This window comes from Balearica regulorum, chromosome 19 (assembly GCF_011004875.1).
Source record: "Balearica regulorum gibbericeps isolate bBalReg1 chromosome 19, bBalReg1.pri, whole genome shotgun sequence".
Classification (NCBI taxonomy): domain Eukaryota; kingdom Metazoa; phylum Chordata; class Aves; order Gruiformes; family Gruidae; genus Balearica; species Balearica regulorum.
The window spans coordinates 2055837-2071594 of record NC_046202.1 but is presented as its reverse complement, the minus strand read 5'-3'; the positions used below and the strand labels follow the sequence as shown (position 1 = coordinate 2071594).

At 38.6% G+C, this 15758-nt stretch overlaps 1 protein-coding gene across 6 annotated transcripts in view; it reads right to left on the bottom strand.

The window, feature by feature from the left end:
- SYNRG (synergin gamma) overlaps positions 1 to 15758 on the bottom strand; it is a 43825-nt gene that overhangs the window by 23136 nt on the left and 4931 nt on the right. For 2 of the 6 annotated variants that reach the window (XM_075771201.1, XM_075771202.1), the window contains exons 3-14: positions 14513 to 14631; positions 12458 to 12588; positions 11974 to 12079; positions 11248 to 11359; positions 9813 to 10112; positions 8852 to 9076; positions 6317 to 6394; positions 5394 to 5590; positions 4271 to 4519; positions 3297 to 3433; positions 698 to 816; positions 455 to 517 (exon numbers count right to left, since the gene is read on the bottom strand). In XM_075771201.1, the coding sequence (XP_075627316.1) occupies positions 455 to 517; positions 698 to 816; positions 3297 to 3433; positions 4271 to 4519; positions 5394 to 5590; positions 6317 to 6394; positions 8852 to 9076; positions 9813 to 10112; positions 11248 to 11359; positions 11974 to 12079; positions 12458 to 12588; positions 14513 to 14631 (1836 nt within the window). Of the gene's footprint in view, positions 1 to 454; positions 518 to 697; positions 817 to 3296; positions 3434 to 4270; positions 4520 to 5393; positions 5591 to 6316; positions 6395 to 8851; positions 9077 to 9812; positions 10113 to 11247; positions 11360 to 11955; positions 12080 to 12457; positions 12589 to 14512; positions 14632 to 15758 lie in introns of those variants that run through there. The other 4 variants (XM_075771204.1, XM_075771205.1, XM_075771203.1 and 1 more) reach the window with 3 other exon arrangements.

The window sequence follows — 15758 nt, the reverse complement described above, 5'->3', positions numbered from 1 at the left end:
TTGCACCTCAGATGCCATCTAGGTTTTACTTTACCCAATCAAAAACAGTTAAACAAATTTCTAAATAAGTCATCAGATTTATTCTTAGAGCACTAGAGACCATGAAAAGTTTAGACTCTGCCCTAACAATAGAAAAAAAAGTTGCAATTTTTTCCATCTTATTCTGTCTTCTAAGAATACAGGATTCCTTACTTAAACACATTCCAACTGTATCGTTATTTTAAAATAAAACTCAGAAGCATCCAAAAGAGATGCCAATGTTCCAGAAGTACAATTTGTAGATTGTTCCAATAGTATACTGCATATTTTCAGAATACTTCCTGCTAAGTTGTTTAGACGAGCAGAAGCACCATTATTCTAGAATTCTAGCAATGGAAATTCTGCAGCTTATATTGCTAAAAAAATAATAATCATGAAAGCATGACAAAACAGTTCCAAAAACCATACTGCTTACCTAAGTATTTGCTCTCTGATGGTTGTTCTAATTCACGGAAAGCACTATACTTGTCTCCACAATCTACTGAATGTGAGAAAAGAAACGCATTTACATGAAGATATTATGAACTTAATATCATCATTTTTATAGTGGCATAATTTCTCTGATTTTTTAAATATTAACATTTTATCACTGCCAAAGCCAAGATATATGAAATATTGCAATAAATTGCTCAAAGTTGTTGTATATTGTTCCTTTTACCTCCAAAAGTAGCTGTACTTTCTGAAGGCTTCTCAGCTGCAATTCCTTTAAACACAGCATACTTATCAGTTGATGAGAGTGTCTTATTACCTGGGAGCGGCATGAGTAAAGAAGGAACGCTAAAAACAAAAGAGATATGGATAAATTAAGGAACTTTGTTTTTAAGAAACCTGCATTTCCAGGTTGCATTTAAAGGAGCCTCTCATTATGACTACGCAATTTGGATCACTAAACCTAAGCTTGTACCCTAAAGAGTTCTCAATCAAGAACCTGATGTAAACTACCTCAATATCTATTAAGAACAAGATCATGTAAACAGGCAGCCGAGTAACAATGGGTGAATTTGCACTTTATCTCACCTAATCGTATTTCTTTAGGCCAGAAGTCAATTTTCATCCGTCTTGATTTTAATTCGTACCAAAACGTGAACAAAACACTCCAGAACTTTACACCACAGGAATCCTTAGCCCACGAGAGAATAAGCACACAGACATACCCCAGGAATCACTGCTGTCTAATTTATCACTTCGCCCAGGGCGGTGCAAGGACAATTCTCCCCGATAGAACTAGATATAGTAAAGCATTAAAACTGCACGAGATTTTGCCAGCTCCATACTTCCAGCTTATCTACTTTTGATTATATTTCATTACACATTGCAAAGTTAAGAGAATAAAGTGGAACCACTGTTCAAAAGGAAGGGAAGGGTAACTTTGAATTTCTGTCAGTGCAAATCAGCCAGTTCAGGTAGCTATCTAATCAGCAAAATAAGGATTAGTCCACGGTTACACGAGCAAATCTTTTTGCACATAAACACACTCTACTTTATATAGTAAAACTGCCATAATAACCTAACACCATGTTAGCAACTGCTGTAAGATTTAGAAGACGTGCTGCGAGAGCTTTGCTTGCCCTCCACACAAACCCCCTTATCAGACCGTGGCAGCTCTACAAAACAACATCCTTTACATATGAATGATGCATTTTACCTCTAGTTTATGTCATTCAATACTATGCACATTGAAAACGTGAATGAATTTCTATGGCGTTCTTCGGCCTGAAGCAAGAATCTTTCCAGAGCCATTTAAATCTCCTTATCAGCAGCCTACAAGCAACATACAAACCTAGCACTTGCACACACGTGCTAATGATGGTCTGTGATGCTTGCAGACAGCGCAATGTCAAAAAATATAGCTTATGGTAACATAATTAAATTTCACATCACTGCAAAACAGGCTATTAGATATGCAATCTGGGCAAATGTAATGGTTAATCATCTGTACTCTACAGATGGCTTTTTTTAAGTAAAGCTCCATAAGCAATTAGATTATAGCTCATTGTAACATTCTGTTCAAAACTGAACGCTTTTACAACTGAATAAAGAGAACTGCTGCAGTGAAAAAGAAACATCATTTTAAAATATATATATTTCTTTTTTTATGATCCTCTATTTCCATTGTGGAATTTACGAACAACATTTCTGTTAAAACTTTCAGTAACAGAATAGCTTTAATGGCAAAATGACGTCTAATACAAATAAAGATACATTTAAAATAGAGCATCTTTGGATACATGTGGCATTGATTGGCATCAGCAAAATTAAATTTCTTACGTAGAATGCCATTAGGCATGGTATAACAGAACAATTTGTTTCAGTATCCCCATTTGACGTCACTGTTGAGGAAGCAAGTGGTAATCGCTGCTTACCTGGAAAGCACTAGCTCTATTGCAACCAAGAACAGTCAGTTCAACACACAGAAAATTTGTATGTCTACAATTAGACACCTGGGAAGTACATAAAAGTTTACCATGTGCATTAAAAGGCGACAACACTGAAATTTTGCAATCACAGGACTTTGAAAGATTAATTGTAAACTCTCAAAGGGAGTAAACACTCTTACTTATTTTGCTACACAAAATTTGCCTGATCCGGAATTACATTTTGGCAGTCTCCCAAATGAAAAGCCAAGGATGCTGAAGGCTGAATGAGATTTCAATTGAGATTTACAGTCAGTTAGCCCAAGTTTAAGCACTGGCCAGAGAAATGATAGAAATAACAAAAACCCTCTCCACTGGAGTTCAGTCATTTAAGAGTACGGTGTCGTGCTCTTTGCATATTCAGAGTCTGAAGAAAGACCTTGATGTCAGCAAATGGTTTCTATCAACTCTGACAAACACGGGGGCATACTTTTAATGGAAGTGCACAGCACCAAATGCAGGACTCCCCTGTCCCCATGTATTTTTTCTGAATAGCTTTATGTAAGATTTTCGCCTGAATGCACGGTATGAAGTAACTTCCAACTGCCTCTGCAGTAGTATAAACACTTGAAAACCTATCCCCATACCTCGTAAACGCAATTTACCTCAGCATGATGACGAGAATGCTAAAGAATGGCCAACCACCTGTGGCACATCAAATGTCATTTTTGATTCAGAAAGTCTAATTGTAGTTGTAACCACCTTCAAAAGAAACTGTCGGAGTAGGAGTCAGGTGACAGAAGAAAATTACAGGCTAGACAGCTACCCACAAGAGAGGAAAACATTTCATTTCTTGAAAGAGTTCTAAAATACCGAAGGGGTGGAAATCAAAAGATCTGCTACCTGCTCCGGTGCTGTGAACTGGCTGCTTTGGAGGAGCCACCTACTTCCTCTTGGAAATCAGTGAAAGAGTCATCTAGTGAGCCAGACTTTGAAGCATCCTGAAACTCCTGGAAGTCATCATCTTCTGGTTTTACTACCTGAATTACAAACAACATGTAAATTGCTATCCTGTTGTCTTTTCAAATTGTTATATAGCATGAAAGCAGTTCAGAGTAGCATGACTGACTTCAGGGGAAAATAAAAAAAGCAAAAGATGGAAAAAAACCTTTCAACATTAGCACACAAAATTAGCATGGTCAGTGTTCCCACTTCACCTGAAACTCACTCAAAATACACACAAGGCGCACAAGATTCAAGTAGTATGCATGAAGAACAGGTGAATAAGGAATTCTGCTCCTTTCACACTGAATGTATTATCGATCATAGCCATGTAATCTTTTAATACAGGACAAGTTATTAATAATTTAAATTAATCAATAATTTAAAATCAATACACACAGCAAAAGCATCAGAAGAAATATTTTCCAAAGAAGGATAAACCATATTTGCAAATAGCAAAATTTATCCCCAACATGATTTACAGTGTTGTAAACCAAAGGTTTTCATAGTTCTTAGCTTCTCCTGAAAACTCTGACTTATCTTACCAGGTAGAGTCTGTTGTGTAGTTTTATCTAAAATTCCATTTTATGTGTATTACAAAATCCTAACTACAAGTAAAAATCCTCTTTCAATGCAATTAGTCTGTAATAGAGGATGCTTTCATACCTCTTCTAATGCCAACAGAAAGAAACGGAAAAAATAAAAGAACATCCCTAGTGGCGTAACTTTATGATTTCAGACATCACGTGCTAAATTTCAGCTCCACTTTTTGCAGTTGACTTCAAAGTCTGTTGTCACTATGTAGCTTTGAACGACTCAGGCTAATTCTCTTTCCAGGACAATGGAGATTTGCCACGCAACAAGAGCGAGCTAACCTGACTCGGCGGGAAGGATGGCAGGAACCCTCCCGAAGGCTGTGTTGCAGCTCCTCCCGCTGGTGCCGTGATGTTCATGCCCATCACGGCCGGCCCAATGCTCAGAGGCATGGAGACCGGCGGTGCAGAGGGCATCAGAGGCTGCTGGCTCACTGTGGCAGGCAGCGGCATTGGAAATCCAGTTAAAGTAGGAACCGGGGCAGCTGGAAACTGGTTTAACACATCTGGACTCACTGCAGGTATTCCCCTCTGCAAAGGCAGAAAAGCAAAGACAACCATATACACCATACACATCAACAAAAAGGTGCATTGCATCCTCACCCCGGTTTCTAGTTTGTATTATTGAAATCACAAAAGAGCAGGGTACTGGTCAAGCTTCAAGTAAACCTTCCAAAGCAAAACATGCTATCAAGAGCCACTATAAGTGACTCGTATTCAAAACCTTGACCGCTGGAGTTCCACAGAGGGTAATGACGCCTGCCTGGGTGGGCAGAGGCATTTGACGGCATTCTTGCTTGGCTTTTAGCAAACCAACCCAGTCAGCACTGGCAAGCAAAGCTACGCTGAACCTGGCGTGCGCTATACTGTCTTTCCCACCCACCACTCCCACAACCTACCTCAGCTACAATCCTCACTGCTCAACATACTCCTTAGTTTTCATACAGGGCTGGTATTTGGAAATAAATCGCTACAAGATGACACTATGCTGACAAAGAACAGAAGCCTAAAATTAACACTCCAAAGTTCAGGAGAGAGGTACCAAAGTCTAGCTATTTGCAGACTAAAGGATACAGGAACCACATAGTCTGAGGGAAACAGATCTGTATACAACAGAAAAAAAGAGACAGTATTTTCTACCAGAAATAGACACACATGTGTTTGGTAGGCATAACCAAGAACTATCTTCAACTGAAACTAAAGAAAGGAGTAACCAAAATGTAAGTGCAGGGGACAAAATTATAATCCCACTGAAGTTACAAGGGGAGCTCCTGCTCTGGACTTCAAGAGTAGTAGTATTTTACTACAGGTGTGGTACACCAGCCACTTGTGCCAACATGCAAACTACAGCAGACGAGTTAAGTGAACTGCCTTTTTGCACTAACCTCCAAAGCGTTAGTCATACCTGAGTCACTGCTATCATGGCCAGGACAGCGTAGAGCTCTTCTTTTGTGAGCTTCCCAGGGGTGGTACGGTTGGCTAAAGCCCATATCTGTCCAAGAGTCTCCCTGGGCAAGCCAGATGACATCAGTATGGGATAGAGCTTAGCTGTATCTATACCAGTAGGAGTCAAAGTGGTTTCTAAAATTTTCTTATACAACTCTGTTAAGAGAGAGTCAGTATTAGACAGTGACAATTGCTGTTTTCAAGTGGAATTAAGATCACTCTTCTATATTGTCTCAAACTCAACATCACGTCAAATTAGTAACACTCAAAGTGTAAGGTAAGGCAACAGCATTCTGGCATTATATTGTATCATCATGTTTCATCTAAATGCGTTATTGGATGGTCCTTACAGACAAGTTTAACACAAGCAAATAAATATTTTATATAAAAAGACAGTTAGTGCTCCATTTCAAAGCATGTTTCGTTAATGAAATTGCAGGATAATCCATGTAAAAAAATAACTATATAGCTTTATGTATTTAAACCTCAGTGTAATCAATATTTACTACAGCATTTCATTTTCTATTTAGTGTGTTATTTGCATATATAAGATAAATAGCCTTAAGAAATGAGCCTGCTTAATTATAAGCCAGGCCAAAAATCAGACTACCCACGAAAGCAGTATTATCAGCAACGCAACCTCTACTAGCATAATCTGCCGTCGTAACAAATTCTAGATTAAACATTTAACATGCTTGACTAAAATCCATACTTCTTCAAATGCAGATAAAGCCACCATAAATATGTAACGTAACATATCGAAGATACAGGATTCATTTAATGACTGAAGAATAACGCTTCAATCAATAAATGGCAACGGAAGCATATGTACACTCACACCTTACGCTGCCTGCTTGGCTAAATGCCCACTTTCTTTTTTACCTGGGACCAAGGTATCGTTGTAAATCCAAGGAGGCATCATTTGCTGAATGGGGTCCTGTGAAGGGAATACTCCAACTCCTAAAGGTATTCCATTCAGTAAGAAAAAGACAGTCAGTTGTATTAGGATATGCAGATTCAGAGTTTAAAGATCTCAGACACTACATCGTAGTCAGTCAGTATCATTTAGCATTTCAGGCAAAGATTTCGAGTACGAATCGCTGTGCTCAGAGGAAAAACAGCTACTGCAGGAACGTGTATTTCAACATAACTAGAATGATTTGGCAGTAACAGCAAGAATATAGTTATATACATAATGAAATAAGGAGCTCCTCATTTGCTTCCCTCTTAATTTTGCATTGTATAGAAGCTCAAGTCTCATTGTCTCCCAAAATTCCATAGCAGCAGTTCTGTGCCATATCAGATTTAGCTTTCCCATCAATTATATGCTATTAGGGCTACTTGTGGAACAAATAAACTCATATCTGCCGTAAGAACCACCACGTTCCACCAGAACATCCTGATCAGGGAAATCCACACCCTATTAGACTGAATCTCAGCAAGATCTTTTCCCATGTTCCCAAAAACTTATCCATTGCCCCATCACTCCTAGTCTTCAGATCCAGAAGACATCATAGCTGCCTTCACTACTATAGGCTTTCATAACGTGATCTGCCGCACTTTGCTCCCTGCAAATTGCTTATTTCCTTTTCCACTACATAGCCTCTTCCCCTCAGTCTTGCGGTTTTACTTCCTATCTAGCTCTCTCAGCAGATTTTACGCTTATCTTGGACGGAGCTCTGACAAAAGAAATCAGAATAATTTCAGATTCCATTGTCTTTCCCAGTGCCCTTGCATCTCCTCATCTTCCACATGGATTCTCTCCTGACTGCAGTCTAATTTCTAATCATCCCACAACTCCAAGCACATTTTAATATAAGCAATTCCTTCCATTTCACCAGCCAAGTAAAATAAATTTGCTACTTCCTCCAATCTCATTATTCTTCAGCTTTAGCCATCCTTCCATACACTTCTGCATTCTTACTTCTCACCATTGAATCTCTCTGATAAAATTCAGCCCCTTAAAAAAAAAAAAATCAAATAATACGAGACGTGAAAAGGAATTTTCAGCCGTATTTAGTTGACAGATAGGAGACTCAAAACTTTGAAAATATCCAGGTGACTACAGGTCTGCCATTTTTCAGCATTATCACTTAACTACTAAACTTCTGTTCCTCAAAGTGTTTCAGTTCATCCTTCAAAGCACCCTTAACAACATTTGGAACTGTTCTTAACTATTGTTGCTCTACATAATCGCTTCCAAACCCACCTTCATCTGCAGGCTGTATTTAAACTCACTCATCATCTCACACTCTCAAACGAGGGCAGTTTCCTGTCTCCCTCTGTAACCCCCCCCATTTTTTTTAAATCATGCATCAGATTATGTTGGATTTGTAGAAAATGAACAATGCAATTGACCAAACTATGAATAAATGAACAGCTCCTATTTCATGCTGTATATTCCTTCAAGTTAAGTCACTTTTAGTAATTTACTGTGTATTACAAAGCCCCTCCACTTATTAAAAATGTCCATTCAGATCATTTAATTTCGCCCAATCATGTTTTTTAAATATATTGGATAAGAAAACACTTGAAAGCAACATATGCAATGACTGACGAGAGGAACATGAGTTTAATAAAAAGTTATTGTACTTCTAGAAGAGAAATAACTGCTTGTGAAAGTGCCCGACTCAATTATCTACAGTCCATATGAGCCTTCTTCCCCTTCTCCATCTCCTCTCACTCCCAGTAAAGGGAGATTACACAGAGGACTACATATATTTTTATCATACTTGACCACAGTGGAGCCCACGTTTCACCTAACCCTTGAGTCCACAACATCAGAGCACCAATCAAGGTGCACCAGAGACCTTGCATCTATTTTGACTGGAATAAAACAAAACCAAGCATTCAACAGTCAGCTTTAATAAAATCCAAATTGGAACTAAAGCTTGCTTAAAGTTTTCATCTAGTCCAGCTATTGAAATTTTGATCCCTAAAGCACAGATAGTTTTAGATGTAATGCATATGAGCAGCAAATTGTCTGGGAAACAAGTATTAACCAGCTAAGAGTTTTAACCTAACAAGCTTTTATCCCCTCAAAGTTAAAAGATGAAAATCCACCATGACATTGACCATCTTTAGTAATAAGTTTCCCTAAATAATTAAATTAAAATGAAAATCTTTAGAAAGCACATTTTTTCCCCCCAAGAAAGAGGACAGAATATTTTAAAACAGCAGACCTGATTAAACAAACATGTTAAAAGTGATTACAGCAGTAAATTCACATGGAAAAAGTTCAGAGCAAAATCACAGTTGTTATACTTTTAGCAAGGAGCAGGAGGCACTGACATATTATTCAAGCAGGCGTTCAGAGCAAAATTATGCAGGATTGGCCTTAGAATTAGTGTACAGAGTGTTAGCATTCAAGCAGCATCTTATTAGATTTAAATTCTGTCAAATGTTTCATTTGCTCACCACACTCTTCAACTGCTATGTTTTGTTCTGAAGCCTTGTGCACCTCTGCAGCAGTGGTACCACTTTCATGTCCACCTACAACATCCCAGTCACCGATGGTTAGACCGGGATGAACTTGGCCTGCAGCCGAGGCTTTGTGCCCAACTTCGGATGTTTTAAGTTTGGTTTGCTCTTGTTCAGATTCGTTTGAGCCATTATCTAAGACTTTCTCCTCCAAGGAAGAGCCTGAATAAACAGCAGGAGGAATTATTTGTATTTTGTTATTAACCAGCCAGATCGCAATTCCACACTTTCAAAGGAAAAGTATTATTGGTACCACTGATGAGTTAAAGATGAGTATCCGTCCCAGCTCAGACCAACAGCACCACCCTGTTCAAACGCTTTTATAGCCTGATTCTGCCCTTTACTTACCATGCGTACACAACAAATGCAACAAAAACAAAAGCAACAAGTAGGAGAAGGAATACTTGAGACTGTTTTCTGGATTAGGATTACCGTTGCATGATCATCTAGGCATCAGTAGCTGAAGTGTCCAATATCTACTTACATCTGCAAAATTCTTCACGTTAATCTCACCAACATCCATTTAGCCTCCAACAGAGGAAGCACACAAGCACTCCACATTAACACAATATTTTCTATACCATCATCTCAACTGTATCTTTTTCTACTACACAGACTTACAAACATGCTAGCACACAAGACTTCATTCACCTAAGATCAGCCATATGCATATTTAACAATCTCTGGATCCACACGTGACCTGCTTTTACAGTGCAGTTCTAAGGGAAGGAAGAAGGGGACTTAAATCCTCCTATCTCATGGATCAGCAGGTTTCTACTTAATTGTCTATATATTACTTCTTTCAGCCAGATTAAAAAAACAAACAAACAACAAAATAAGACTCCGTGTAGCTCTATGACAGAAGGTGACATGTAAAAAAAAGATACTTTAGAGTTACCTGTTTTATGGATATTGGGTGAAGATGCAGAGGTAGGAAAATAAGGAACCTGCCCAGTTGTACCTTGCAGGATGGATAACACTGGAGCCTGGACTGGAGGGAGAGGCTGGACCACAGCCTTTTCTGAAAGCAGTTGCCCAGCCTCAGCAGCAGAATGGAAAGGCTGAAAAGGCTGAGAGGTGGGTTGAGGCACCAGTTTGGGGATTTCAACAGGCCCTTGTATAAAGTCACTAAATTCTTCATCATCAAGAAAAGCAGAGTGGGAAACAGATACAGCAGAATGGGATGATGTGGGATGATCTGTAAAATGGAATGAACACACAACGCAAAGTGATGAGGAAAAAGGTTCACAGGCAAAAAGGTGGCAAGTACTAGGTATATACAGCAAATGGGTGAGAGGAGACAGCAGTGGGTGGGCTATTCGACAGAGATGTGTAGAGTTATTATTGTCAGCATAACACATAAGGTAAAACTGAGCAGCCACTTCCATCCATGCATCTTCCAGATTTTTATGATGTAAAAACTTTGATTGAAATTTGATTCTTAACACTGGCTATGGAAGTATTCTATTTGTTTTTAACATACGGGGTCAAAACAAATTAAGAAGTAATATTTCCAACTGGACATAATGGAGGTGTGCGCAGGGGGACACTCTCCCTCAAAGGAGTGTTTTATCGTCAAAAGCTCAATATTATATCATAGGATACGTAAGAAATGTGTATTCCTTTAGACAATCTGCTGTGTGATCCCTTGCGTAGTTACCCATTTTCACAGAACTGACATAGGATGGGCAAATCTACAGACAATGGAAAATTGTCAGAAACCATCTGTAACTTCAAAATTATCAGAGAGCAAATCCACAGTACAGATAGAGATTTTATACAGGAGAAAACTTGTCTAGATAAGCTTTGTTTCACGCTAGACACAGAACAAACTACACTACAACCCCTAGGAAACCTTTAGTAGCAATTGCTACAAATGTAGTAATCATTGAGAAGGGAATACAGAAGGCTTCAGTTTGACCATGCCCAGGCAATGGTACACAAGTAAGCTGTTAGAGTACCCGAAGTCATTATACAATGTTTTGATCGTTCTTAGCACTTGTACAGCATTCCTCGGCTTCAAAAGCACTCTGCAAAACATTAATTAATGCTTTGACTAGAAAAGAACAAATGCATTATCAATTTCCATAATATTTCACATTAAGCTCTCTTTTAAAGATTTCAAGTCTTCTAATAAAAGCTGGTATCTAATATTTCACCCTTATAACCTGACCAAGCAAACAGTTGCCAGAATGACACTTTATTTTACAAAACAGTTAATCCACTCACTTTGTACCACCAAATAAAAACATTTCTTGGAATTTGTTCCCCCTGCTGAAGATTTCAAACATTAGAGTTTTATTTTCAGTTGGAAGATAAGAAAAATGACAAACCTGGCTTTTTTGGATGTGATGCTGGTGTTGGGTGCATTTTAGCATCTCTAGAAAAACCATCTAAATTTCCTTTAATGGCTTCCAAAGCATCATCCCTGCTTTTTTCACCTGTCTGAAACACCACAGAACACATTTTGAAAAATTCACAGAACAGCTCAGTTTTCTTTCCATAGCCACACTTCTCTGGTACAAAAATTAGCAATGCCTGCTGTTAGATTAAACCCATCTTTCTCCGGCAGCACCTTCCTGAAGCATATCAACAATAACTCCCATATTTAGAAAGCATTTATTTTGCAGACTACACCGTAACAGTGTTTCTCGGTCTTTAGACATAGCTCTATGCACAGGAACAAAATACAAACCTTACTCAGCTATTTGTATTCTTGCAGGTAAGAGCCTCCAGCTCCTTGCAAGTGTCCAAAACTTTGGATAAAGTTAACAAACAAGGAACCAAGCATTCTCTATTCTAGAAACTCAATCTGTTCCCAAATGTTACACACCAGGTTGGTTTGTTTTCAAAAGCTGATTTCATTTTCAACACCAGACTTTGCTTACATTACACCAAGAGTGTGTAAAGGACTATTCCAGATGCTTTTTAGGGTGAAATCTGATGTCTCATATAAGTTCCCCACTTATTTGCTTGTTGAAGGAGACCATCCTATTAGAAGCCATTATTAAAAAAAAAAACTGAAAAAAGAAACACTCCACTTATTACATAGCACACACCTTAGGTTTCACACTGCTTAGGAGTCTCAGCTTTTGTTTCTGCTCTTCAAACTGGCGCCGTTTTCTTTCTTCTTCTAAGAATTTCTGCTGGTGCTCAAACCTCTTCCTGAAGTGATAAAAAAAAAAATCTAAGAACAATTTTTCGTTACAATAGAATCATAGAATCATTTAGGTTGGAAAAGACCTTTAAGACCATTGAGTAATGTTCATGTCAGACTTCTGCTTGATTCTTCCATTTATTCTGTCTCCAATTCAGACGGCGTGGCGCACACATTTACACTTTTCCTCAGAGCTGTATGACAGCCACTACTACACAGATGGCCTTCAAATGCAATGGAATGATCTCAATAATATTCTACAGCCCTAAATGGACTACTTTTCCAGCGAAACTATCAATATTTTTACTGTGTGGACCACCCCTCCAGAATACATCTCCCCCTTAAAAAAAGATGGATTTCCCAAGAGTCAGTAAAGTGTAACTTACTGTTGTTCCTCCGCAAACTGCTTCTGCATGTCAGGGGTGTACTGCGGGGCTGCTGGACGCATTCCCAAGAAAGAAGCCTGCCCCATGTAAGGCATTCCAGTCGCTGGCATCGGCCCTAAGGGCATGCCACCCTAGAAAAAAATAAATGACACAACTCCAAGATTATTTTTTCCCATAGAAAAAGCCAAACCACTGGCAAATGCACCCTGCCAAATTGTAAACTAGGTAGATCTCATCAAATTAAGAGCATTAAGAATAGCTGAAGAGCAGTGTCTGAGCACAAACTGGCTGCCACAGGACAAAGCACTGGCCGTTCAGTAGATGGCACTCTTCCCTCTCAATAACGAGTTAGAATTCTTAAAGGGTTTTAGAAGACAGGACAATCTTCTGGTCAAACGCAAAAATCAAGAGTTCATATCGATGCAACCTACCTCAAGAGCAGGAACGTTACAGGCATCCTACGGCACTACGCATGGTTCCATACCATGCTTTTGGGTTTTATTGGGGTTTTTGTTTCCTATTCTAAGTCATTGCATAATATTTTTAAATTCCATGCTGGAGGTGCACACTCCTAACAAACAATGGATGCTGGCAAAATGCAGTCTAGATGTTTTGCAAGCATAGTTTGTCCAAGGGAGGGAGACAGTGTATGACAACAGCCAAGAGGACACTTGTCTGAATAAATTGCATCTGTATCACAAACATTTGCTGAGAAAGACATTCTGGCACAGTTATAGCAGCAAAGCTCGCCTAATATAGAAAGGGCCAGAAAATAATTTGCTTTTCTTACCATTTATTTTGTATTTGATATCAGAACACGTAGGAAGAGAACAAAAGTTGTTTATTATTTTTAGACGGGCTCTCATAAAAACATCTTCCTACTATAAATTTTACAAAATTAATGTAATAAATTCCAAGTGGGGGTGTGAAGGGAAGGGAGCGTAAGGAGATGGCAAGATACAATAAATTCCATTTGTCACATAGCAATTTGGCTACAAAGCCATGCCAAAACACTAAATTTCAGCAAAGTGCAGATTTGTACATAAGCACATATGGTGCTAAATAGAAAACAAAAGATTAAAAGAGAGAAAACATAATGCTAGCTACTCATATTTCATTCTTATTCCTCAATTAGCAGAGTTAAAGACAAAATTACTTTAAACAAGAAAAAGAATGAGCATGAAACACAGAAGTAGGACAAATGGGAAGACCGGTCATGTGAGAACATACAGGACATTCCTTGCTCCCTAGAGCAAGGTATTTAAAAAGAAAGTTTATGAATTGCCACCTACACTCAGGAAACAATTCTATTAACTCCAGCATTTGAGTTACAACGGGATAAAACGATTCAGTGAACTGGTCATGATCAATCAGATTGTGTACACAGTCACTTCTTATCAGCTTATATAGGTCTCATTTAAAATACTCCACAAATGCCACCTTAAGGGTGAGTACATAAAACCAAAGCAAAAAAGAAAAAGCATGAAGCAAAACTGAAGACAGAAAGGGTATGTTGTGGGAGTTTTGAATTATAGTTACTTAACGATTCAATACTATTACTAACCACACTTTGGAGTAGGTGGCATCTGGTAGCTTTTCAACATCTTACTGATGCTTTTGTTTCCTTTCCTGTTCAGAGACCATGCTTCTCTTATCACACTTTGGTGTCATAGCACGTATAATGAAATCAAAGTTCAGATTCTGACATCTTTGAGTGGGCTATAACATCCAAGTTACTTTAAATATTACCGATACTGTCCTTGCACTACACCCTCATTTCTCTCTACTCTACAACACTGAGTAACACATGCCAAACTCCCCCTCTCTATCCAGATCCCAACGAAACCTGGAGAATTCTTTCAATTATCAGAAATATCTTCAAAGAGAATACTACAAAATATGATGTCCCATTTGGACTAATACCCGCACTTCAGTTCCTAGCCAAGTTCCACCCTCACAGCCCACTGCAGTTGTGAGAGGACTATGGCATCAGCTGTCACCTTCCAGACAAGCACCAAGGTATCTCATTTCGGTCCGCGTTTCATCGCCACACACCTGCATGGTCATGGGTCCAGGAGGCATCTGAGAACCGTAATTCATCCCCATCATGCCTGGCATATTGGACTGCATGACAGGAACCATTGGAAATCCTTGCTGTTGCATAGGAATCATCCCTACAATGAAACATTAAACAAAGTAAGCTCCCAGTTAGCATTAAAGGTTTTATTCTTTGCTTTTTTTTTTTTTTTTTTTTAACTAAACCAGCAAAGAAAAGGAAAAACCTCTCAGTCTTGCTGGACTGTTTAAAAATAAGAAGATATGCCACACTGTAGCCAGCCACAGAATCGCCATAGCTTAGATATTCGTCAGTCTAAGGGAAGAAACGTTATGAGGCTTTCCCAATAAGAAAGCTGATGAATTCTCCCACCATCCTAAGGATTCTCTGCGGCCTTCCCATATGATTTTTGGAAGCGTCATTTCCAATTAATGAGATTTAATTAACCAGGTTGACTGGTGTTGATAATTGTCCATTTCTCTTGAAAGGGGAACTTCCAAACTGGCAGCTTTTGAAGATAAGTCTTGGGAAATAAACTCAGCATTTCACAACACAACTTCACTCTGTGATCTGGCTGGATAACTTGCCTGTAGGTTAATTAGCCCACTACATACATTACGGTTACAGTATCTGTCAGTAAAAGCTAAAGTTCAACAAAATTGGACAAACCAAACTGGAATATATTGATTCACTGAATAAAGCCAAGTTGATTATGTTTCAGTATTTTCACATCTCATGTTTTGCTATCTTGGGAGACATACACTAACACACATTTGCTACCAGCACGCTGTGAGATAATTATAATTATGCAAAACTGAACATCACACACATACAAGCACTCCAGGAGGGACGCAACTCACTCAGGAATAACCCATAAATCAAACCTTGAGATTTTTTATAAGAAAACTCTCCATTTTCCCTACACGTTCTCTCTGTATTTTCCATTAATTAAAACAGCACTGCAACAGGAATGAGAACAAAGGTAATTTAAGGCTAAGGCTCTCCTATTGTATTAATACTTTCCACACAGGTTGTGACTCTTGTCCCAGGGTCTTGCTGTGCTTTGTAAATATTTACCAGGTCTTGCAACACCCACACAATATGGGTATACACAGCTGGCAGATGAAGCATAAAGAGGTTAAATACCACATTCAAAATAACACAAAAATCTTAAAGGCAAATTCAGGTTAAAAATGGAGATACAGTTTTCCAAGATATTTAATCTAGCATTCTGGTAACACTGCT